The sequence below is a fragment of the Alexandromys fortis genome, unplaced genomic scaffold (assembly GCF_014885135.2).
Source record: "Alexandromys fortis isolate MF-2015 unplaced genomic scaffold, M_Fortis_MF-2015_v1.1 scaffold_3, whole genome shotgun sequence".
Lineage (NCBI taxonomy): Eukaryota > Metazoa > Chordata > Mammalia > Rodentia > Cricetidae > Alexandromys > Alexandromys fortis.
The window spans coordinates 5584590-5610035 of record NW_026067909.1 but is presented as its reverse complement, the minus strand read 5'-3'; the positions used below and the strand labels follow the sequence as shown (position 1 = coordinate 5610035).

At 47.4% G+C, this 25446-nt stretch overlaps 1 protein-coding gene across 2 annotated transcripts in view; it reads right to left on the bottom strand.

Moving 5' to 3' along the window:
• Positions 1 to 25446, bottom strand: part of Mgmt (O-6-methylguanine-DNA methyltransferase) — a 229073-nt gene that overhangs the window by 167661 nt on the left and 35966 nt on the right. For both annotated transcript variants that reach the window (XM_050137874.1, XM_050137875.1), the window contains one exon: positions 6904 to 7040. In XM_050137874.1, the coding sequence (XP_049993831.1) occupies positions 6904 to 7040 (137 nt within the window). The remainder of the gene's footprint in view (positions 1 to 6903; positions 7041 to 25446) is intronic.

Below are 25446 nucleotides of genomic sequence, written 5' to 3'. Positions count from 1 at the left end.
TTTCCACGGCTTCCCGTCAACTCCTAGTCACAATGGTAAGAAAAGTAAAGCCACACACCTGCTGACAGACTTCTCACGGCCACAGCTCATGAGACGGAGGAAATGGAAAAGAGTAAGGGGCACGAGAGACCAAAAGTGGCAGTGGGGTGACAGCAGGCAACCAGAGGACACCAGCACAGGATCACCGACCAGAAAGGACTGCATGTTTAGGCCAGCATGGTCACACCACCGGCTCTACAGCTGTTCCACGCCAGGAGTGGCTCCAGGAGGACACAAAGTCTGAGAAGAGTCTACATCTGAGCTACAGGACCCCCGAGAACTTGCACACAATCCTGGAGATTTCTCCTGGGGTGAAAGTTACTGCTGAATGGGATCCTGGGAATGCCAGTTCTCGGTCAGGAAATATTATCTGGTAACCTGTGGGTATACACAAGTGCTATCTATTCCCGCAACCCGCGACATACGAGCACTGGACAACGGCGGCATAAACTTTCCCTTCACTGGTGGCACATAGTATGATTCCTAACCATGGTCAGACTGTACCCAGCCAATGCAGGGCTTGCTTTGGTAGGTGACAGGGACAGGTGCCACTTCCTGCCAACTTCCCCTTCACAAGGGTACAAACACCAGTGTTGTAAGACTCCTCTCAAAGACGCTTATTGTTAAGAGCGAGGGATTTAAGGATTTCTATCCTAACATGCCTTAGAGGCACAGAACATTTACCCACCCCTGCTTGAAGCCAACCAATTTATCTCTGTTACCCTAAAGTACATACGTCGCTCCAAAGTTTGGAAACTCAAAAAATATCCTGGGCTGACCGAAAGTTCGTATTTTAGACACACACATTTTCTTAGCTGTCATTCAACCATCCTTTTCTCTCGTCAAGATGAGGCCGGCAGAATGAAATAACTGGCTTGCTTCTGACACGCCAACACAGGCATGCACGTTTGCCAGCCCTGCCTTCAAAGAGCAACAAAGTTCAGAGAGCAAAGCTTTATGGTTCTGTCCTTTTGCCAACCTGGGTCCAGAGCTTAAGGGCTTTCGGGCCTGAGTATAACCCATCTCTACCTTCTGTCTGGCATCAGGTAAGTACTGAGTAGGTAGGGAGCAAGTTAAGAGGCAGGTTGGGTATCAACCCCATTTTCTTTTTTCTTTTTCTTTTTTTTTTTTTTTTTTTGGTTTTTCGAGATAGGGTTTCTCTGTGTCTTTGGAGCCTGTCCTCAACCCCATTTTCTAAATCAGCGGCAGGACAGCGATACACTCTGCCCTTCTGTAACCACCCAGCTCTAAGAACCATGGGCCAACCACGAAAGGCCTGGCATCGACAGGCCTGGTATCTGCTGTCTCATGTTCACCACTCACAAGGCACACGACACACTTGCTCGTGAGGATGGGCCTGAATGACTAGGTAGACACTGTATGATCCTCCCACAGAACTCATCCTGCTCAGCCCGCCCCCAGCAGCCTCCACACTAGAGCTGGCCAGGAAAATGCCACGCCAGATCTATAAACATCACAAATGACTCGCTGCCAGGAGAGTTAGTTAAGTTACACAAAGTAGAAAATGGACTGTAAGCAGTTTGTACATTCAAGATACAGAAGAATTTATATGAGTTGGGTTGGTCGACATATGGTTTCCAGTATTACATTCCTAAACTTTTATTACAAGGTTTGCATTGAAACAGAAAATGAAGGGGGTGCAACCTTTGACCTGGTAAAGATGAGCCCCAATTAGTCTGCCCCAGTGCTTTGAGAGCCAAAGTCTACCTGCAGCTGTCTGTGCAGTCTAAGTGGGACTCTCAGCACAGCCAATGTTTCAAGTAATCCAACAGTGTGAACAACGTTATAGGATGCTAAGCATGGCTCAAGATCATATAAGGAAAATAAACAGGCCACATTACCCTCTTGCTGCATCCCTGAGCAGGTCAGGGCTCCACAGCTACAGAAAGACAGCACGGAGGGCACCAGTGAGACTCTTGCAAAGACCAAACTATGCTGCAGGGGACAATGACTGACAGCTGGGAGATACAGGCAGGAGGTCGTCAAATAAAACTGCTAACAAAAAGCCACTTCGAAAGCAATGTGCTTCATTCAAATGTTAACAGAAGAAAAATGGAGGTGATGGGTATGACCCAGGACAAGCCAGCAACAGTATCACAGTGTGGCGTCTTAAACAGATACAAGGCCTGGTGTGGGGGGAAGTTAGGCTTGTACAGAAACATGGGGAATCTCTCTGCAGACAGGCATCAGTAGTCAGCCTATGTGTCAACCACTAAATAAAGCTACAGCCCTTGGAGAATGTAAGAAACGCCTGTGGAGATCCCCAGGTCACATGGGAAGGTGAAAGCAAGTGCCCTGCACAAGATCCCTTGGCTGCAGGTACAGGAGGCTGCATAAGTAGCCTGGTGGTGAGCGAGGGCTGCGCACGGCTGTTATTCCACAGTAAACTCTAAGCACGAAACAGCACACCAGCTGGCATCTAGGGAAGACCCAAAACCATCCCATACCTTGCTTTTTCCCAAAACAGAGGATCACTTCCATGCCTGTGCATGTTGTCAGAAGCACCCCAATTCTAAAACCCCAGAGATATTGGGATACTTCAGTAAATAAATTGATGCAGGCCAGCATTTCAAGATTGGCTTAGCATTCTAAAATCAGCTCACACCCTACCACATGTATAGAACATGAAATAGAAAAATGACATGGCTATGTAAGCACACAGAGAAAAACCATTTGAGGACTCTCACAAGTTGCAGTCTGAGAAACAACGCCAGGATGAAGGCTGACAGAGAGAGAAACACTGAGGTGCCCTGTTACTAGGGACAGGGAATGTCGCCTCCTGGGATGTAAGATATTTAATACATGTCTTACTAGTGGGTAATTGACAGCACAAACACAAGGCATGAACATCACACGGGGAGCAGCACACTGTCTCTATGCAGAGAGTGGATTCACACAGCAATCCTAAAGAACTCCAAATAACACCCAGAGCAAGCATGGTTGTTATCCCCCATTCCCCAGAGGTAGCTGGCTCCAGGGCAGTAGGCACACCAACACCCAGGGATGCTTGAACCTTTCCTTTACAGAAAATGGCAGTACCAGAGCAGAGCCTCCACACATCCACCCAAATGCTGTACATTCAGAGACTACCTATAATACCTAATAAATGCTACATGAGCAGCTGTTTAAATGTTCTGCATAAAGAATAATGACAGGAAAATAGCTCGTACAGGTTCATAACATATGCAGTTTTCCAACAACCCTGATCCACAGTCAACCGAAAGCACAGACAGAGAGGGCTGGCCAATAGGCAGTCCCCCACCCCTTATTCACAAGGATGCATCCGCAAACCCAGGCGACCTGGAATGGGGGGTAGAATCAAACAAAATAAGACTGCTCCTATATGCCTAGACTAACTTATAAACCTGGAGCAGTAAGAGATGGGGGATACAAAATCAGACAAGCACAGCAACCAACTATGCTGTGCGTCACGTCACTGCAGGCTCTTTGCTCTTGTCATGACGAAGGCAGAGAATTCTTAAAGGAAGCACTTCGTAGTTTGTCTTGGACATATCCAGATCTCCAGATTCTTGTGCTTTGCGTCATTATAAAGTAAAAAGGCTGCTTGAGCACAACATGGCAATAATGCCAGGTTAATCTAATAACTGACAGAGTTACTAAGCGACTAGGAGGTGGGCAGCATATAGAGTGGATACACCGGGGGAAGGGGCCACATCCCAAGCTGATGGGCCAAGCAAGACGTCATCGTACTAGACAAAATGGCATGGACTTATACGTCATGATGGTTTCCTTTTGGAACTTTCCAATTAACATTTCTGGACTTGGATTCTAACTGACCATGGGTAACAAACAGGAAAAATAAAACCACAGGGAAGGGTTGGGGAGGGTCCTGTGCATGAATTCACAGAAGTCTGTACGACATAAGATCAACACATAAAAAATCAATGGCTACAACCTGCAGCGGTAATTTAAAAGTTAACAAAAGTTTTAAGCTGATTTAGAATACTATCAAGAACAAAGTACCTAAAAATCAATTCTATCAAAGACATGTGAGGTCTCCATGCTGGAAACTACAAAACCCTGCTGAGAAAAATGAAAGAGAACTCAAATAGATGCAGAGATAAATCACACCACAAATCGACAGAGTCAATACCAAGAAGCTGTTAAGCAGCCAAGGATGGAAACGGACACTTCTCAATCAGATGTCAACAAAAAGCTGTGCAAAATCAGATACTAAAACTGGCAGGATAATGTGCAGAATTGAGAGACCTAGGACCAGGTGGGAGATGAATGGAGGCCTTGGTGGGGGAGGGGTTAGGGTAAAAGAAATACTGTATGTATATATTTTTTGAATAAATAAAAACATAATTTTAAAGAACAATATTAAGCTCTATAAGCTTGTTGGAAATGTAGCACAGATGGTGGAGAGTGTCTAACAAGCACAACATCCCAGGCTTGACACCCAGCCCCTCATAAACCAAGTGAGGTCGCACCCGCTTCCAGTCACAGAATTTAGAGGTGGATAAAGGATGAGCAGAAGTTCAAGGTCATCCCTGAGTTCCACACCAATCAGGGCTACATGAGATCCTTTCTCAACAACAACACAGATGGGGGGACACCCAGAGGCCAAAGATAGCAGCTAGAGATATGGCCTAACTATTCCAGGCTGTTTTCTAAGTCAGGGTCTCACTATGTAGAACTGGCTGTTCTTGAACTCACGTAGATCCGTCTTCCTTTGCCTCCTGAGTGTTGAGATTACAGGTGTGTACCACCTACCACCTGTAGTTAGATGGTTATTAAAGACAAAAGAAGCTAAATGTAAAGGGAAAAACTGATCAGCCGTCTTTCTCAAAATTACAAACTTCTCATCTAAAGAATTTAGAAAAACAAAAGATAGGCAACTTAGGGAACTGTCCTAGGGTTTCCAGGCTGTAAGACACCAGGACCACGACAACTCTTATAAAGGAAAATTTTAGCTGGATGGCTTACAGTTCAGAGGTCCAGTCGATTACCATCATGGTGAGACAAGGCAGCATGCAGGCAGACATGGTGTTAGGGAGGTAGCTGAAAGGTCTACAGCTTGTGCAGGCAACAGGACGTGAACTAAGTGTCACACTGGGCTTGAGCATAGGAGACCTACAATCCTACATGCACCGTGACGCACTTTCCCTGGATCCCCTGGAGCTGGGATCACAGGCAGTTGTAAGCCACCTGATACAGGGGACTCGAACTCGAGTCCTGTGCAAGAGCAGGACAGGATCTTAACCATGGAGCCAGCTCTCCAGCCCCTAAATATATCTCATAATGCCTGCTTTTTACATTTTCTTCCCCAAATTTACAGGAAGGAGCGCTTTACTGTTTCTCCAAAAGAAGCCAACACATAATTTCTGTGATTTATGGAGCTACTGAGCATGCTAAGAGACAAAGTGACAGTTGCCCTACAAATTATTTGGTGCCTGTGATTTTCTGAGCACCACAGCCAGATGGTTCTCACAGAAACTGAGAGGAGCCTGTTCCCGCAGTTCAAAGGTTTGCTTATTTTTCAGTCCTGAAGTCTTAAAGACGATATTGATTGCAGCACTATGGCTCTACAGGAGGAGCTGGCTGGGGAGGGCCACGCTGGAATTTATTACCAAACAATGCTCATTATGGCTGTCTCTGACAGGGGTCCATTAAAATCAATTTTTATGTTTCTTATGTATTTTCTTTATCTAATGTTCTTGGCATTGTGTTTATTAGCCAGTTAAGACAAACACCCAGCATAGGAGTTGGTGCTTTTTCTTCTCGTTTTTTTCCGTTTTGTTTTTTTCTTCTCCTCTCAGAAATAACAAGAATTGCCATTTTAATGCTGGCATTCGTGGCCAGCAAACAGAGAAAGAGAGGAAGGAAGTCCAGTGCTACATTTTAGAATGAGATGTTCGGGAGTGCTTCCAATTTGTTTTTGTTTTCTTTACAATTAGAAAAAGGTGGTAAGGACGATGCATAGAGGAACACATGTCCTCCATGGACCCTGTGCTCTGCAGTGATCTGGTTAAGACTCCTTCTACACCTTAGCAGTGATCACTCCTGGCCTGGTGCCACCTCCAGGAAGCAGCAGAGTGCCCCAACAGAGCTAACGATCTGGACTAGGGAGAAGCGGCTGACAGACCCTGCCAGGCTCGATTTAAAACCTCTAAGGTAAGTCACCATGATTGAGAGACCTGTTCATGCCTGTATATCATGTGTTCAAGAACCAAAGTGTTCAACGTGGGTGGTGAAGATGGCTCAGTCAGTAAATGCTTGTTTTATAATCGTGAAGAGCTGGAGAATCCATGTGAGAAGCTGGCACTGTGGCACTGGCCTGGAATCCCTACGCTGGCAAAGTAAAGACAGGCAAACCCCCCAAGGCTTGCTCACTGGCTAACCTAGCCTAATGAGTGAGCTCTGGGCCAATGAGAGACTCTGTGTCAAAAAAAAAAGGTAGGAAGCACCCGAGGCTGCCCTCTGGCTTCCATAGGCACGCACAGACACGTGTATCCACAGGGAGACACTTAGACACAGATACAGACACACACACACACACACACACACACACACACAAATGCTCACTGTTCACAGAATTCAACACCTCTGCAAACGAATGCATGAATCACATGCCTGAAAGCTCCCATCAAAGTCATGCCCCCAGGGCTTATGAGCTAGTCCAGCTTACTGGGCAATAATACATGAGTTGCCAAAGACACCACAACTCAAAGATGGCTTCCAGAGATGCTCTGTTTATGGTTGGTGGCACCAGGCTCTGTATTTACCCTGTGACCAGTGGAAAAGATCCAGGGCTCCTGCTGGCTCCTGCCTTCAGCACCCGCCACTCACGTGGTGCCCATGCTTGCTGCCCACACTTACTCAGTGCTTGGGGTCTTTCCGCGGAGGAATCGTATGCCATGCAGGCCCCGCTCGCAGCCAGACAGCTCCATCTTCCCCAAAGGGCTGTCCAACACTGTGTATTTCATTTTGCAGGTCTCAGCCATTCTGCCAAGTTCCTAGAGAGAAGCAATTTTTAAGTCGAGGAAGGAAGTGGTCATTTATAAAGCACGATAGAAGCACTGGTTACTTAACACAGACGACAGGTTCCAAAGCTTCCCCTCCTGTTGGGATTTAATCCTAAGCTACTTTTACAATACAGCCACTTTCCACAATAACCGGGGTCACCCAACTAGTGCCTACTTCTCTTTGGTCCTCTAAAATTACAATGCCTCTATCTCTCCCTGCTGTCCTTAACTCAAGCAGACTTGGAGGAGGCCGAACTAGTGTAAGATTTTTTTTTTTAAAAAAAAAAAAAAACTACCTGAAACTCAGCAAGCTTTGGCTAAAATGACTGTGAGAAAGACTATTCCACATTGTGAATAAGGCACATTGGTAAGTGAAGCAGGGGCTGGGGTGGAGCATGAGGAGCTGGGGTGGAGCATGAGGGGCTGGGGTGGAGCATGAGGGGCTGGGGTGGAGTATGAGGAGCTGGGGTGGAGCATGAGGGGCTGGGGTGGAGCATGAGGGGCTGGGGTGGAGTATGAGGGGCAGACCACTTGTCCAGCCTGCACCAGGTTTAGTTTCATCTTTATATGACAGATTTTAAAAATGAGAGAGACATGGGAACATGTATGAAATATGCACCTGAGCTTCCCAAACACTGGATCCTGGTATTTCTAGCTCCTTCGCCCCATTTCATTGGGACGCCAATGCAGTGAATGGCACAGGCCTCACCTGGGAACATATAGACTATACAGAACAAGTCAATTGCTGATGACTTCCAGGGGCAGAACATGGTCAAAAGCCATAGCCTATCATCCACATCTGGCTGACACTGCCTCCATTCCAAGTCCCACCCCCCCATCTCTCTATCTGTCTTTATGTATGTATGTATGTATGTATGTATGTATCTGTGTGTGTGTGTGTACTTACAAAACAGGCATTGTCAGAACATGGCCACACCCTCCCCACCTTCATTCACCTACAGTCCATGGCTGCTTTTTTTCTATTGCCAAGTTGTGACAGAAGCAGGGTGACCTCCAAAGCCCACCACACCTATCCTTGGACCTCAACAAAAGAGGTCTGCTGACCCTTCCAAGGTCCATATACCCCACTGCAGCAATCCCCAAGCTACAGGTTATCCCCACGTGCAGTATCCCTTTGCATCCTCTCCTGCCTGTCTGCTAGGTTTCTGTGCTGCCCGGTGCTGCCTAGGATCTTCTGTGCCATTCACATGCTTCTGACACCACTGCTTCCCCCATCCCCCTCTCCCCTTCAGCCTGGCCAGAGCCAATGCTTCCCAAACAAGACAAAGCATTCCCAAAGCAAAATGCCCCAAAGTTTCCTTGCACAGCACCCCACTTCCTAAACACAAGGCAAGAATTTGAAAGGGCTCTCTCTCCTCCAGGGCCTCAGGGTATGAGCCTGCTCGGGGATCTCAGCCTCAGGCCACTTGTCACAGTTTACAGAGGCCCCTCCTCTCCATATGCGGCTTCTGTAACACCCATTCTGGAAACAGCCCACTGACTGCAGGGTAAATACTAAACTCGCAGGGCACAAGCTCAAGTTGATGGCAGATGAAACAAGCTATCCTGAACACAAGAACTCAGGCTTGCCGTCTTGAAGGCTGCTATCTGGACACATGGGCATACACCTGGTATAACCAATATCCCAGTCAAATCCAAACATACAGGGTCCAAGCTTCTGAATGCAAAACTGGGGAGACTCAGAGGCGTACACCCTTTAGAATTAGGCCCAAGGAGCTATGGTGGCTCCAGTAACCCAATATTTTATATCTGTGCTTATGTGCACGTGCACATAAGTACACAAAAGATAGTGTCAAATCCCTCTGAGCTGGAGCAACGGGTGCTTGTGAGCCAACAATGTTGATGCCAGAATCAGAATTTAAGTCCTCTGGAAAAGCAGCAAGGGCTTTTAACCACTGAGCCATTTCTTCAGCCCCCAACAGCCTACTTCTTTGAGTGTCTGCTGACAGCAGTGGCCACAGGAAATGTGCGCATACTCTATCCTGCAGTTCTCCAAGGATGGCAGTCCTAGGCACAGTAGCTTGGTTAAATCACCTACATGGGATATCCCCGTGGCCGGTCCAGAACCCAGCTGGGCTAATTATAGCTCTCCACTTGGCACAGAACCCAGAGTGTGGCTCCTGTACCTACATTCCCTGCATCATCACTGTGGCATCCACCAAAAGCCACAAGAGGGGCTGACATTAATTGGTGGCAGAAAAAGAATCGATTTTCCACGGCTATTTGGAGACCTCTGAAGAATGAAGTGAATTTCTTTTCATCTCTCCCTTTAACATGAAGGGCGTTTAAATAGCAATGTTCTGAACTAAGCAGCTGGCGCCAGAGGCCAGTTCCCACCAAGGTATTAAAAGCCAGGGACCCACAGGCAGCAGCTCCCTTCCCTCTCTGCTCCACCTCACCAGGCCTTCCAGAACTGTCTTTGCTGCTGCACTGCACCTTCTCCAGTGTTTCCATGCGACTCCCAGGAGCAGGCCAGGCCTGCCAGAAGCCAGGGGTGTAGGAAGTAGGTGCCCTGCTAGTCTGAGAGGGACAACAGGTACAGGATCAAACCTCAGGTCCTGCCAAAGTCAGTGGAGAACACAAAGGTCCCGTAAGGTTTCCCAGCCAACTGGGGGCTAGGAAGGAAGCACCAGAAGCAGAATTAGTCCCCAGCTCCCATATCCACCTCAGCAATAGGTATAAAGAAACCACAGAAGAGAGCAAACCATGCAGTCATGTCATCTGATCCTAAAACCCTGAGAGGCTGGGAGAGAATGGGATTGGCTAGCCAACTGGGGAAGCCCAAGAGGAATACGACAAGGGTACAGAAGTGAAGTCAGGGCTGATGCCTACCCATGATGCTCACCAGACCAGGAGCCTCCCAGGCCGAGCTATGAATTGTCCCATTGAACAGAAGACAATCCCTCTGTGGCTCTGTCCCTCCGACTGAAAGTGGGGCTTGGGTAGAGGCTATTATAAAAGTGAACAGGCTGAAGTGTCATTTGGAGATCATTGCAAAGCCACCAACTACAGCCTGACCTTCAGGCCACGAAGGAAAGAGATGAGTGTTCAGGGCTGCAACTAAACTTCTATGCAGTCAGTGACGTGTGCATAACCAGAGGTGAATTCTGCCCTGCGATGACAACAGTGGCCACCTGTCTGTTGGTGTCACCATTGCTGTAATGAAACGCAACTTGGGGAGGAAAGGGTTTATTTCATTCACAGGTCCACATTAACGGTTCATCATCAAAAGCTGTGAGGGCAGGAACTCATGCGAGGCAGGACCCTGGAGGCTGGAGCTGATGCAGAGGCCATGGAGGGGTGCTGTTTACTGGCCTGCTCCTCATGGCTTGCTCAGCCTGCTTTCTTATTGAACCCAGGACCACCAGCTCAGGCGTGGTCCTACTCACAATGGGCTGGGCCCTCTCCCATCAATCACTAATTAAGAAAATGCTCTACAGGCTTGCCAACAGCCCAGTCTTATAGACATTTTCTTAATTGAGGTTCCCTTCCTGCTCTCTGATGATTCTAGCTTGTGTCAAGTTGACATAAAACTAGTCAGCACACCGTCCTCCTTGCATTCCTGTCACTATGGTAACAGACCCTGACCCCCCCCCCAAAAAAAAAACAATTTTGGGAAAAAGGTTTACTTAGCTTACAAACCAGGTTAAGGCCCATCACTTCATGGGGATCAAGGCAGGAACGAAAGCAGCTGCTCATATTCAATCAAGAGCAGAAAGAACGAATATACGCACACCTGCTGCTCAGCTCACTTTCTCATTCTCATCAAGTCCAGGGCCCCAAACTAGGGGATGGTGCTGCCCACAGTGGGTAATGCCACATCCATCAACAGTCAGTACAATCCTCCACAGACTACAGGCCAGTCTTCTCTGGACAATCCCTCACTGTGAGTTTTTCCCCAGGTGACTGGAGGTTGTGGAGAGTTGACAAATACCGAACCATCACAACACTTTCCAGAGGAAGAGGCTGCCATGTTCATAGTTATCCTCCGGCTGTATCCTGCTCCTCGTCTCAAGCCTGTCGAGAGGTTTAGGGTGTGCGACTATAAGGTGTATTGCAACAACCCTTTTTGGTAGCTGGCACTTTAATGGGGAAGAACATTCCAACACCCAAGCCTTGGCAGCTAAGGATTGAGGCAGACTGAACCCGTGTAGTATATCCCAGGAGCAGCTCAGACCTACGTTCATTAAAGAATCCCGTCACCTAAACAACAGGCTGCATGCAGCGAGACACAGCACAGATACCAAAGTGCTTGTACAACACAGGACAGCTGAAGGACTTGTTCTCTGGTCTGCAAACCAAGGTCTTTAGATTCAAACTGGTACCGTGTACACTTAGAAATCATACTTAAAGTCTAGTTTCCCACTCCAAATGTCACACAGGTGCCTCCCTGGAACTGAAACTGAATAGGAGTAGATCAGTGAAGAGCCTGCTTCTTTCTCTCACAGTGGGAGCCAGCAAGATTAGGCAGCAGAGGGAAAAACCAGCACCCCCCACCCCCGTGTGTGTGTGTGTGTGTGTGTGTGTGTGTGTGTGTGTAGCAGATCAAGCTAAGTGCAGCAAGTGTGTATGTGAACAGAATTAGCAGACTGTTCCAAAACTCCCCTAGAACTTCAAGCACTTGTGAGACCCCCTTCCAGACGGCAGCTGTGACTGTTTATCCGCTGGAACAGCTTAGCTAAACCACCTCTGCCTCTAACTGGAAACGGGTATGGGAGAGCAGAACCCAGCACAGAAAGGTGTCTTGCTGGAAGCGCTCCAGTCCCTGTTTCCTTCGGGGACTACCCAAGAGGTTCTGCACCTGCTCACATTCCTGCAGACAGGGACTCGGTGTCCCAGTGGGGCTGCAGAGTCACAATCATGGGCTAAGAGTTCTTACCTTCTACCTAGTTACTCATTGAGAAGAGGCATTTCTATACCAAAATTCTCTTTTTTAATTTTTTTTTTATTTGAAGGCAGGGTCTCTCTGTAGCCATGGCTGTCCTGGAACTCACTATGTAGACCAGGTTGGCCTCAAACACAAGTGATCCACCTGCCTCTGTCTCCCAAGACATGTGTCACTACACAGAGCTGGAAAAATCACATTTTAAATGGTAAAATGGGACTCACTGTGGGCAGCATCAGACCCAAATCCTAGGTGTTTTAAGTCAACCTCTGCTCAGACATAACGTGGCTTTTTCTTTGTTTTGTTTTTTGTTTGTTTTTTGAGACAGGATTTCTCTACAGACATCATCTTCAAGAAATGATGGGGAAAGTTCTTTCTTAGGCGCTATGTAATTTCCTAAAATCAGAAGCTGAAATCCACAGTGAGGCAAGCAGTCACTATCATTAGACGGAACGTGCCACTCTGCCAGCTGACTGCTCAATCAGCATACGCAGAGGAAGCTAGATCGCAAAGACCAATGAACCCAGACCTCCAGCAAGAATCTCGGAACGAAGAGCAGGACACTTCTCCACAGGCGGCTGAATGGCAGGCTGACAGCACCCTCCACCCCAGCCCTCCCAGTCAGAGTGACCGGGGCCTCAGGCCTGGGCAGCGAGGCACATCCTATGAGGAACCTTCCACAGCACCCCCAGCTGCCCTGTAGGGAAAGCAGCCCAGCCTACGGCAGACAATTGCCCCTCCTCCTAGGACCCCAGGCTCTGGAGTCACTGGCCAGCAAGGCTGTGTGTGGGACTGAGTTCCTGCAAAGATACTGGACCTCAAGAAAGACAAGGACCCTAAAATCTCTGGTTTGAACCTGGGCTTCCTTATAACAGCTCTGGAAGGAAGACTGACAGCCAACTATCTTTTGCCTTTGAGACTCCTGCTGATCTGTCTTTTCTATGCTCAAAGAGGCACCAGGTTCAGCAGAGTGCCCACTTCTACTTTTCTCCTCCCCTAGCAGGTCCCAAGAGATACCCGGGGAATGGGGAAATCGATGTTTCCACTCTCTATTAAACAGCCTGTGCATGGCAGGGAGTTCTGCCACAGGCAGTCTACCCTAACCCCCAGCACCCTGGGCCTCAGATGCATCTGGAGTCCTGCTCAGCCCCTCCTCTCACGAGCCTCACAGGCCAGCAGGACTGCAGTGTTTTAAAATGTTGCTTTTCCTGGGGTAAAAGAAAATAATCAGAAGGAAGAACTCCACTCCCTGACAACTCAGGATAGAATCAGACTCCATAGCAGAGGGCATCCAAACCCCATGAGACCCAAGAAGCCTTGTCTCCTCGGAAACCTGGCAGGGACATGCCTGGAGATCCACAAAGAGAACTCAGGAACGGCTGACTCAAAACCCAAGATTCCCGGATCCTGAGGCATTCCTGCGTCTCGTTTTAACACTCTGAATTTCTGTCCTGATCAAGAACGGCTCCTCTATAGTTTGCTGTGGAAAAAAGAAATGAGAAAATACCTACGTTTCTTCCATTTGAAATTCCCTCTCCTAGAGCTTGATATCATGAAGCCTCTCCTGGGAAGGACAGGGGGCTCCCCGGCTGGTTGGTCTGCTGGGATGGGGTGCACCCAGGGTCACCCCATGTGGCCACACATCTCATGCTGCCAACAGCATATTCCTCATGGGCTGGGAAACTAGCACTTCAGGTCCCACTAACGACAGAGCTCCGTGTGACAGGCTGTCAGGAGGAAAAAGGGTGGCAGGCTGGTGCTCGACATGAAGTGTCAGCTCTTACAGTTGCCATGACTCGGGACGCTTCAGCTTAAATGTGTCACAGCACAAAGTTCCCACCCTGCAGAGCTTTGCCAGCCGGGAAGTTAACGGCTGCTTCGGAAATTGGAGGGGCGGGGGGGGGGGGGGGNGGTCTGAAGGAGACATGACCTTTCCCAGTTAGGAGGGTGCCAAAGCTGGGGAGTCCTGTCCCACACAGGGAGAAGGAGTCTCTGCTTCCTCATCACTGGGAAATCCTGATTGAATTGTGGCATGGGGAACACATTTCTATCCTCTGCTGGATGGCAAGGATGGTTAAAATCACCCTTGTCCAGGAGAGACCTTGCGGATGCAGGCTCATGCCTGCCGGCCTCCACCACTGCAGATAGGGTTCTATGAAGAACACGGGGCTCCGAGCCAGATGACTCACCATGGAGGCAGCTACAACTGGGGGCCCACTAGAATACACACCCCAAGCTCAATAACCAAGCCTGCTGACATGGGCTCCTGGGAACAGTGACACTGGCTAGTCTGTGCCTCCATGGCAGGGTCTACTGCAGCCTTCATTGATCAATCCCCAGCAATATGCCAAGGTAGGAAATACCTGCTGTGGACAGGAGCACAGCTTTGGGGAGCCATGCACACACTTTCTACTGCCTGATAAGGGGGGGGGTACTAGAAGTTACATGGCAACCTTCCTCTTCCCCTCTCTTCTGCAGCTTCTGCAAGGTGCCCACTCCCCAGCACCACTAGGGTGTGTTCTGCAAAACCAGGAAGTACTTGAAGGCCATGCAGGGCTGGCCGAACTCAGATCTGCTGTCTGGAGCCACACCTCAAGACACCTGTCCTCTCTCACTGGCTTTAGGTGACTCTTGTACCACCTCTCCCACAACCCAGGAATATCCAGGGTACACGGTCCTGTTGGTATTGAATCCAAGGACCTCACTAAAGTACCCAGGCCTGTCTGTGTCTGCACAGTCCAAGGCACTAGCTAGCTCTTCTCCCTCCCAACCTATCAAAGTCAACTACCACTCAGGCCCCAGAGCCCAGTGGCACGGGTCTCTTATCTACAAGCCCCAGTTCCCTCAAGTGGCTGCCTGTGAGGCTCTCCAATCTGTCTCTCTCCCACAGCTAAGTGAATTCCAGGTTAACCCTCAACAAAGTCACTAACTTTCTTGAGTTTCCTCCATTCCTGGTAGAAAGGTCTGAGAACTGGAGGCAAAGCCACTGGTTGCCACCTGTAGCCTTAGTACATGAGTCAGTAGAATTAAGTCCTCTTGCCCTTAATAACAAAGTTCTCAGTGGTTTTGCAGCAGGGGATTCTGGGAACAGAGCCTGTAATCATTTATGACTTGGGATCCTAAATGGAAAAGCCTGATCTCCAGACATCCTCAGTGACTATGACCACACCTGACAGGCCCAGCTTACTCTTTGAGGGACAGCCACGACCGTGCCCTAAGTCCACCCTGCTTCGGAAACGCACTCACTGCCAAGTGATTAACCCAAGACTCCAGTCACACAGCAAGGGATTTCATGTTCTAAATTAGTTACATTATACCCAGAGCCTATCAACGGCTTGATAACTTGAACATATAATTCCATACCTTTTGCTCTTTAAACAATAATTCAGTCTAATCCTGCCGCCGAAGCCAAGATTTCCACGCCGAAAGTGCACTTTCTGTTTGATTAAACACTAATAAATGCAAGAATAAAACCCCAGTCTTTTATCTTACAGTAAATTCTTCCAAGCCCCATACACTCTAACAATTAATTTCTTCTCTAGAGAAAGAGACAGGTCCTTCCTCCCTCCGATAGTTTCACAGTCTAAAGTCTTAATTACAACCGTTAAACGTAATTTATGATAGCTCAGGGTTTACAGAAAAGTGACATCATAGCATAGGTTCTTGGGTTCCTGAGGTGACCTGTCAGTCAATAGGTCTCTGGCGGGGTAATCTAGACAGTCCTTGGTGGGCAGACTCATCATGCTCCTTCCTCAAGCTGAGACACCTGTGCGGAGTGTCACTCCTCTCTCAAGTCAGTCACCGCCATGCAAACAGATCTATACACAGAGAGAAGCATATAAAAACCTTAGCATTTTCCCACGTGTGGTGTATAATTTTAAATTTTACAAGGTCTTTTCAGGTTTCATACATAAAACAGAATGGATTTGGGGGAAAAGTGATGTCAGAGAAAGGAGGTACATGTCACAGGATGAAAAGGGCTGGGGTTCCAGCATCGTAGAGTATGGAACCAGAATGTGGGCACTGGATCCAACCATACATATCTTACACGCTCCTCAAACAGACGGGGGCACCCAGGGTGACCTGCCACAACTCACCTCACCCATAGCCAGGAAGAGAGTGTCCTCTTATTTGGATCCCCCAGTTAAGATTACAAAGAGGTTAGATACTTCCTAAAACAACAAGACGTAAGTGTTCTGGAATCACACGTCAGATACAACAGTCTCTGAACAGAGTCCCATTCTCTCTACAGGTGACAAAGACAGCCCGTCCTATTTAAAGACTGGAAAACTCAAAGGAAGATATCATTCAAACAGACCTGAGGTATATGAAAAATGCCATTTACCTGGAGAAACAGTGGACATCTGGACACGGACAGAAACAGTCAGTTGTGAACTTCTTCTTACTTAGGACAACAGAAATGGAATCTGCAACATGGAACCTTACCTATTCCGAATTATGGGTGTGTCACAACCATGGATGCTGCTCCGGACAGGGGCCTTGGCACCCAAGGGAGCAATGGCTTCGGACCACACACCTGCCCTGCACATGTCTTCCCGAGAAGACCTCATGGGAAGTTCTACTGGTGGGTCTGCTACTGGATGACAGACAGCGTATCCTCCTGAATCTCTTCTGTCCCTGTCCTCAACTGTCCCTCTGTCCCCCAGCTGCTACAGGAAGCCAAAAGACAGAGAAGAACCAATCCCAGTCCCTCCTCAGGCTTTGGTAGACTGCTAGCTACAGTCAGATTGGATCGTTGACCAGCCCCAGGCAATGGTGTGCGTCTAGGCACCTCTAGGTGGGACAGACTGTCTGTGCCCTTAACAAAACCCCAGGGAATGATGCTCATAATCAACTGAGTTCCTTCTCCCAATTCTGCAGGGAGTTATTTGAGGGTCAAGGTACCCTCAAACTTGGGGTCTAGTGAGGGCTCATTTTCCCATTCGTGTTCCCTTCCCATGTGCCTTCGTATGTAAGAAGGGGACCCTCTTTAGGGACTCTTTCATCTGTGTACCAACCCCATCCTGAGAGCAGCAGTTTGTGACCTTTCACCTCCCAAAGGCCTGGTCTCCATTCTGTCACCTTAGAGGTTCCCCTTCAACATATGAACCCCGGGAGACCCCAACGTTCACACTGCCATCCACTGTATGCAAACGGGATGGAGCTATCAGATCAGATGAGGGGGGTTAGTGCTTTAAATGAAAAGTTTAATGTTTAATGTAGAAAAAAACACTGTCTTACGCTTTTTGATTTGAGATAGTTGCTATTTATGTGGGAAAAAGACACATAAAAACCACAATCATATGCAGCATCTATATAGGAATAAAAACAGACCAACCTGTAACTTTATCAGCAAATGACACGGTGACTAAAGTAGTAAGCAAATATTTTTCTTGGAAATAGGGATCATTACAAAATTATCTGTAAGCTATACCCCATCTTAGTTCAGGTAATTGAATAATGTAATTATCTCCCCCTTACACTAACCTATCCTCACTATCATGAGGGAAACCACAATAGTGTATTTCAAAACTAACAAAAAATGTAAACTTTGAGGTATTATTGCAAAACCTAACAACATTTTTATCTCCATTACTGTAGAAATCACATTATTCAGACAAGATTTACCAATGGAAAACCTCACAGACCATGCAGTGTTAATTTCAAAGATAACTTGAATTAGAAGAAGCCAGACTTTGGTGGTAAAAAAGCTTTGCATGTGATTGCTTCTTTAAACTACTACGCTGGATTTCTTCAAAAGGACACAAACGTTCAGAGGGTCCTGAAACACCACCTGCAGCAGGGCACACAGGCATGGGAGGCATCTGCACCAGGACAGAACGTGCTCTCCAACTTACTTAGGGAGAGAGAGAGAGACAAAAGTCCACATGGCATTCACCAGTCTGTCACTTTCACTCTCTCATTCGGGGACACCTTTACAAAGTGGAGATGTTTCCACTCCCGTAGTCTTCCCACAACGAGCCCAAGGCCAGGGTACCTTAGAGAAATTCTAGGGAGGGTTCTGCCCTCAGTGCCCTGTAGGAGAACCCTGACCTCATAGGGTCCCAGTGCCTCTAGGAGACACCTGCTCTCACAGACCCCAACGTCCTCCAGAGGACCAGTGCTCTGCAGGGAATCCCTTCCCCTACAGACCTCCACTGGAGGAGGGAACTATAACCTCACAGAGCATCTACAGGGATGAAGTTGGGGTCAGCCATCTATCTTGTCCAAGAGACTTCCATACTATTGACTGGTGCTAAGTATCAAGTCCATTAGATATAACTTTCTAGACAAATCTTCCATTTCAAAATAGGAAATACAAGTTTGTATTGTGATAAAATGCGGATATACATCATGCTAACCATTTTGTAGATACACTAATTCACAAGTATTAAACAATCCCAACACATATTGTCATCACCTCTGTCCATGTTCCAAACTTCTTCATCATGTCCAGGTGTTGCCAGATCTCCTCAACGACAGGTGGCCTGGGCACCATAGTCCTGACTCCCTAACTTTGCGTGCTCTGGGCCCTCATGGAAGAGCCCTCCTACAGTAAGTACCTGCCCTTTCATGTCTGGCTTTGTCACTGAGCGGGGTATCTTCTAGGCTCACCCATGCTATAATGGCTAACTCTAATCTTAAAGGCTAAAGACAATCTCATCACATAAACATGGCACAGTTGGGTTAGCTACCACCAAGGGGTGAGTGCTTCTGCCTCAGGCTGATGTGGATCGAATCGTTAGGAGTAGACATATGTGGAGACACTCCTTTCAACTGCCAGCCATACTTCCAACGTCCCAATGCTTCACCTACTCTTGCCCAACAAAATCTAGGGTTTTCCTAAGAACTGCCCCCTTGCCTGTGCTTGTCATCAGTCACGGTTTCTCTGAAGGGCACTTGCAGGCCCTCCTGGCAAGTGCTGGGCCATGACACACTGTGATGCCACACTGTGAAACATCAACTCAGTAGATGGCCTTCCTCCAGCCACCCACAGACCCGAAGCCAGCACACACTTCCTCCTGCTCCTCAGCACAGTCTAGGAAGAAGGATCAGAATGGGATATCTTTCCACATGGGGCACGGTACCACACACCAGGTCCAGTGCTCTCTCTGCCTAAGATATGTGTTGTGCAGAGAGTGAGAGAGAAAAGTTGAGGGAGGGAAATATGGTATTTCCACAGCACTCTGCTGAAGACTGGGTCCACCCTAACCAACACGGCCTTCTCCTTTGATTAAAAGAAAACTTCTACAGAAGTCATACAGGAGGGCAAGGCAACATTAAGGTGCCAGGCAAACAAAAAGAGAGAGGGCCAATGGAGCGTGGGGGAGCGCGAGCTGTGCTGCGCCGTGCACAGGAGTGCGGGCAGATGCAATTTTGAGCACGGTCTCTGGGGGCAGACACTGCCATGAGTGTCATGTGAACAACAGCAACACACTATGGGAACGCAATAAAAATTAAACCATCGAGAGAGGGAACTTTATCCCACAGCTTAAAGCAATATCTATTCCAGACACTTTTGCGTAGCAGTAATAAACATCTCATACAGGAAAGTGAAAATTTCAACCCAACACGAACAAAAAAACCAAACAGAAGCCTTGAAAAGGCAAGAACTTCTGGCTTCACAGTGAACTTGCACAAGAGCTTCGGGGTCTAACCCCCAGACCTGCTCTTTGGAAATAACTGATCTCATTTTACAGATTATTTCATTCAAGTAAGTAAGAGGTAGCCAAATTCTCGCTTCATGACATAAGGCCCCGGAGAAGCCTGTCCCTCTCATTCTGACACATGTGGCTCCTCCTCAGAAAGCTCCAAACCTGATCCTTACCTCCTAATAAGCAGTGTTTGGCCTGAAGGTCACCTGATGGTCACTAACTTCCTTCCTACTGTCCTGTTCTTTCCTCCACTCCCAACCCACTACTTTCTCCCCCTTTCGCCTGCAGCTCCCCCTTCCGCCCACCCCCTACACTGCAGCTCCCCCTTCCGCCCACCCCCTACACTGCAGCTCCCCCTTCCGCCCACCCCCTACACTGCACCCTCCACTTGCCACTTGTTCTAGCCGACTTTCTACTGCTGTGATAAACACCATGACCAAAAGCAGCTTGGGGCATGAAAAGTGTATTTGGCTTACACTTCCAGGTCAAAGTCCATCACTGAGGAGCGTCAGGGCAGGAACTGAAGTAGAATCTACACAGAAGGCGACTTGCTGGCTTGTTCTATGGATTGTTCAACTAGCTTTCTAATACACCCCCGTCCACCTACCTGCACAGATCCCTGTGTGCCATCACCCAACTCCCCCCCCCCCCGACACCTATACACAGCAGGCTGCGTCCTTCCACATCAATCACCAATCAGGACAACTCTTTGGGTGTCCCTGCCTGCTCAGGTGAGTCTAAGGTAGGAAACTGTTATTTAAAGCCAACCATCTTACCATCCAAGGGCTGCTGTGGATGCCCCGTGGCTTCTGAAGGCTGAAGATGATGGGGCAGCTAGAGTCACTTGAAAGATTCTTCTGTATTAGCTATTTTTCCTCAGTGCTGTGACAAAATACTTGACAGAGTCCATTTAAGAAGAGTGGTGGCTTTACTCGGGCTCACAGTTTGAAGGTAGGACAGTCAATCATGATGGGGAAGTATGATGGCAGGAACATGACATATCAGGTCTCCACAGACAGGACAGTCACCTCTATTTTTTTTTCTTTATTCAGTCTGGGGCCATAAAGAAGATGCCACCCACACGCAGGCTGAGACCTCCCACCTCCTTCAACCCAGGCTGGAGAATCTCTCTCACACACATACCCAGGAATGTGTTTCACAGATGACACCAGACCCCGTCAACTTGGCAATCAATACTAACATCACACCTTCTTCACTACAAATCTGAGATCCAACCCCTGTGATATTTTGCTGTAGGAATGTTATTGCCACCTATGGTTTGGGGGCAGATAGGATCCGAAGGAAAAAGTAGACCACCTACTCAAGAGAAGGCAATTTTAGTGGGAAAAGCTGGGGGATGATGATTCCTAGAAAACAAACAGCTCACATAACTTCTAGAAGGCACTCCAATCCTGCCTAGGACTTAATATCCCACCCTGCATCTCGTGACCTAGTAAATGTTTCATCTCAATTCAAACCCTAAAACACAGTAAGAATATAAAGAAGCGCTTTAGACTTGTTTCCAGGTTCTTCAAGTTTAACAGATAAAATGTATTGAAAGCAGATCCATATTTATTTGGGAGACTGAAAGGTTTCTTCATCTCGCAGGGAACTAATACAATCAAAACACTAGCAAACACAGCGGTGCGTAGAGAAATACAGTGTGAGGCTGGACAATAAAAAGTTACACAGAAATCATTTGTCATTTTGGTCCACTCACCAGAGGCTCTGCAAGCCTGCTTCCGAGAGCTCGGGTCATAAATCCCCATCCTGGGCCCACTCACAGGACTTTCTTCCCCTGGTGGCAGAACTAAGACTTTCCAGTTATTGAAAAGAACCAGAAAGTTTCATGCGTGTGCCCACATCCTCGGCTCAATAGGGCCCCCCACTTCAAACAAGCAAATGAATTTCCTCCATCAGGTGTGCCCCCCCACCGCCACACCTCAGACAACCTAATGAATTTCTTCCATCAGAGTCTCTCCCCGCCCCCAGGATCCTGGCCTCAGGCTCAGTAACCAATTTCTGTGTAGTCCAGGATAACTCTAATCCAGGCAGCCCAGAACCTGATTAGAAACACTAGGACCCCGCCATAAAACAAGACCCACTATTTCTAGCCTCCTTCTGTCATTGGCATGATCTTGACAGAGAGGCAAAGTTTAAATCGACATTAAAAGAACATAAAACAAAACAACCAAGTATGATATCCTCTGCCTGCAAGAAATTAAACCATGATCTAATGGATAAGAACACACATTGCCGGTCTGATAACTCACAATTATAGTTCTATACTAACCAAGACCCATCTCATCTTGTCCTCACTGGCTCTTCCCCACCCCACCCCCATGTCCTCACTGGCTCGTACCATCTTTTCCTCACAAGTCTCTTCCCAGGTTGTCTTGCCTAATCCTTACAGGTATACCTTCACCCAACAGTCCACTGTAAACCACAAATCACCACAATATTTAGAATCCGTATTTTAGTGAGAACATAGAGGGTTGGAGATCCCAAGCAGCAGAGTCAAGGACACACAGCCACTGAATTGCAGAGAGGAGAATGGAATCCTATTCAAGACCTGATGGGACAACGCCATGAGTTGAGATGACTGGTACCTAGCATCTTAACTACTACCACACTGCAAATTAAAGAACCGAAGAAACACATTCCACGAGAATCACCAGAAAAACTAGATACCCACATTTAAAGACCAAGACATTTCAAAGAAGAGGGAGTTTTTAGAGATGATTTGAGTTTAAGAGAGTAGATAAAAGTAAAACAACAACAACAAAAATATATATAAAAGTACAAAGCAAAGCAGGGACCATGCAGTTCTACAAGGACTCCTGGAAACAAAACAAAGGAACTGGTAGGGCTGGTTAGGGCCTAGCAGCCAGTCCCGGGCAGTCAGAGGTGCCAATCAGGAGAGTAAAGGAGCCAGGTGGATGCTTAGTGGTCATCAGGAGCTCTGAGACCAGAGGATGAGCCCTCCTGCCCTAAGGAGCTGCAAAGGGAATGAGAGGCAGAAGTTTCAGAAAACCCACAGAACTGCAAAACTCTTGCTGGGAAACGAGAGGTTTAAGACGAAGAAGGAATCAAAGATAGCACCAGAGGACTTCCACCCCAGAGGGCAAGGTGCAATAGACAAGGCAAGACAGGCAAAGAGACAGGTAGGAGTCAGGCGGGGAGACAGCTGGGCTTTGAATGCACACAGAATGAATGGTCTCAACTGCAGCTTGTTAACATCTGGGACTAGGATCCTTTTCTGTCCAGGCCGAGGGATGGGGGAAGTTGTCTTCTGCATAGTTGGGTGTTTACTGGCATCCTGGCCTCTACCCACTGAATGTCAAAATCAATCCCTCAAATGATACAGCTCAAAACATCCCCAGTGAGAACGAATCCACCCCATCTGGGAACCATTAGTCTCAGGAAGAGACTCTGCAAATGGAGACCTCAGGAACTAAAGCACAATGAACGACGAGGAGGGCAGATTTTGCTAAGCTTCTGGATGTTTCATGAAACCCAGTGGGGCTGGGTGCTCAGAGACACACAAAGGAAGCACAGCTAGTCTGGACCACATACAGTCACTGCAAGCTTCCTGGTGTGCTCATAAAAACAAACGGTTATCCAACTACAATGTCCAGGATAGTGAAGGAACCAGAAACGCATGGGAGCAAGCCAGCATGAGCAAGAACAAGCACACACAAACAGCCAGACCCACAGACTTAGGGGTTGGCTTTATCAGCTACGGACAGAAGGTAATACTAAGCAATTCTAAAGAAACAGGGCTGGGGGTGTGTTTAGTGGCAGAGTGCCAGCTGAGCATGCAGGGAGCCCAGCTCAGGCCACCTTAGGCTGACATCTGGGGCACTCTGTGAGCAGGTGCAAAGGTAAGCACTCATCAAGGAAGCACCTAGAAAGCAAGATGCTGATCTAGTCACAGCATAGCTGGTGCGGCAGCTCCTGAGTCCTCAACAGAGGGTATCAGAAATCTGGGGGACTCTCTGATGGTTCCAAAACCCGTGTGAGCTACTGACATGTAAGTGATAGGTATCACAATGTTCTGGCATATGGGAGACAGAGCCTATCTTCAATGTCATCCTGATCTTGTTATTTTCCATCGCTTGTAACACATTCCACTCTCAAGTCAATCAGAACCCAAAGCGGAACTCCACCTAACACAACACAGCTCGTTGCTTTGATTCACAAGGTTTTCCAAGAGAGAAGCTATGTGGGTTAGGTCCTGTTCTAGCTATGATAAAACACCCTGACCAGGGTAACTTAAAGAAAAAGGTTATTCTGGCTTCTGGTTCCAGTGGACCAAGGGTCCTCCTCCACGGTGGGTTGGCAGAGCAGCAAGCGGCAGGCGTGACAACAGGAACGGGAAGCTGATCGCTTGCATGTCATATTTTCAGGCACGTACAGAAAGCAGAGTGCAAACTGGAGGTGGCTGGAGACTTTTAATCTCGAATCCTGACCCCAGAGATATCCATGCCCAGCAAGACTGGTGTTCAAGTCTCCAAGCTTATGGGGAATATTCACATTCAAGCCACCACACCAGGTTTTTCCTCAGTGAAACAATAAACTTCATATGCTTTGGAAGCTGACATAAAGTGGTCTAACCACTATTCTGACGGTTATAATGTATGCCCAGTAAAGGAGTCACCTACATGGGGAGCTGCAGTGCACCAGGTACACATGGCCAATGACCTTGTGACCTCGTCCCACCCAGCGTTGCCCGAGCACTCCTACTCTGAATGTGTACCACTATAACCTTTGCTTTTGCCTTCCTTCAGGTTTCTCATTGAGCAGTTCATATAGTTAGTATCCATGAATTTCATTTTCAGGGATGTAAAGGGAAGGTCATAAAATGCACATTATAAAAATGGTGAATGCAAATAGGATTGAACAAATCATTAAATAAAAAAAGACTCAAAGTTGGGGGGTAGGGAGATGTCATATATCCCTAATCCAGGCACTTGGAAGGCAGAGGCAGGTGAATGTCTATGAGTTTGAGATTATCCCATTCTACATAGAAAGTTCCAAGCCAGCCAGGGCTAAATACCTTTTCTCAAAAGCAAAAAATAAAATATTTTTAAATAACAATTAAAAAAATTTAAAAAGGGATGACCACTGAAAGTCATCTGTCTACAATAAACAATGTCCTAGCTCACATCCTAAGAAAGAGAAGCAAACATTTCCAAAGGTCTTCCTTAAAACTTTACTAACTACAACAGTTGGCCTTTGATGTCTAAATACAATTTTTGTAATGTCTTAATTGCCAAAAAAGAAGGGAAGAAAAAAGGCCCATTACATTCAGACCAGGAGAGCTGCTAACAGGAGAGAATAAAACTCCCAAGCCCCTGGATCTGTCAGAATTCCACCCTGCTTCCACTTACGTGTTAGGACTGAAGCCAGAGCGTCTAAATGACAGGAAGTGCAAACAGACACAACACAATAAAAGGTATTAAAATCTTCAGAACCCTCAAAATGCATCATTGCTGCCAATTATAAGAATCACTTCAACTTAATTTCAAAAACACACCCCCCCCTCTGCAGAAGGCCCCTTTTTATATTTCAAAGAATATCACATTAAGGTACTAACTCACCTTCCAGCCATAATATCACACTCTCTTATTGCTACAGCGCATTTCCCAGACACTTCTCATCCAGGAGGCACACTAATTCAGGTTAATTTTATTGTATTTTGGTGCTATCTCACATTCGTGTGCAATTACCTTTATCATTTTATTGCCCAGACAGAAAGTAATCAGAACAATTATTTGAAAATGGAGGTTTATAAATTCTAAATCACAGCTGCTGGCACCTTTGATAAAGCAGC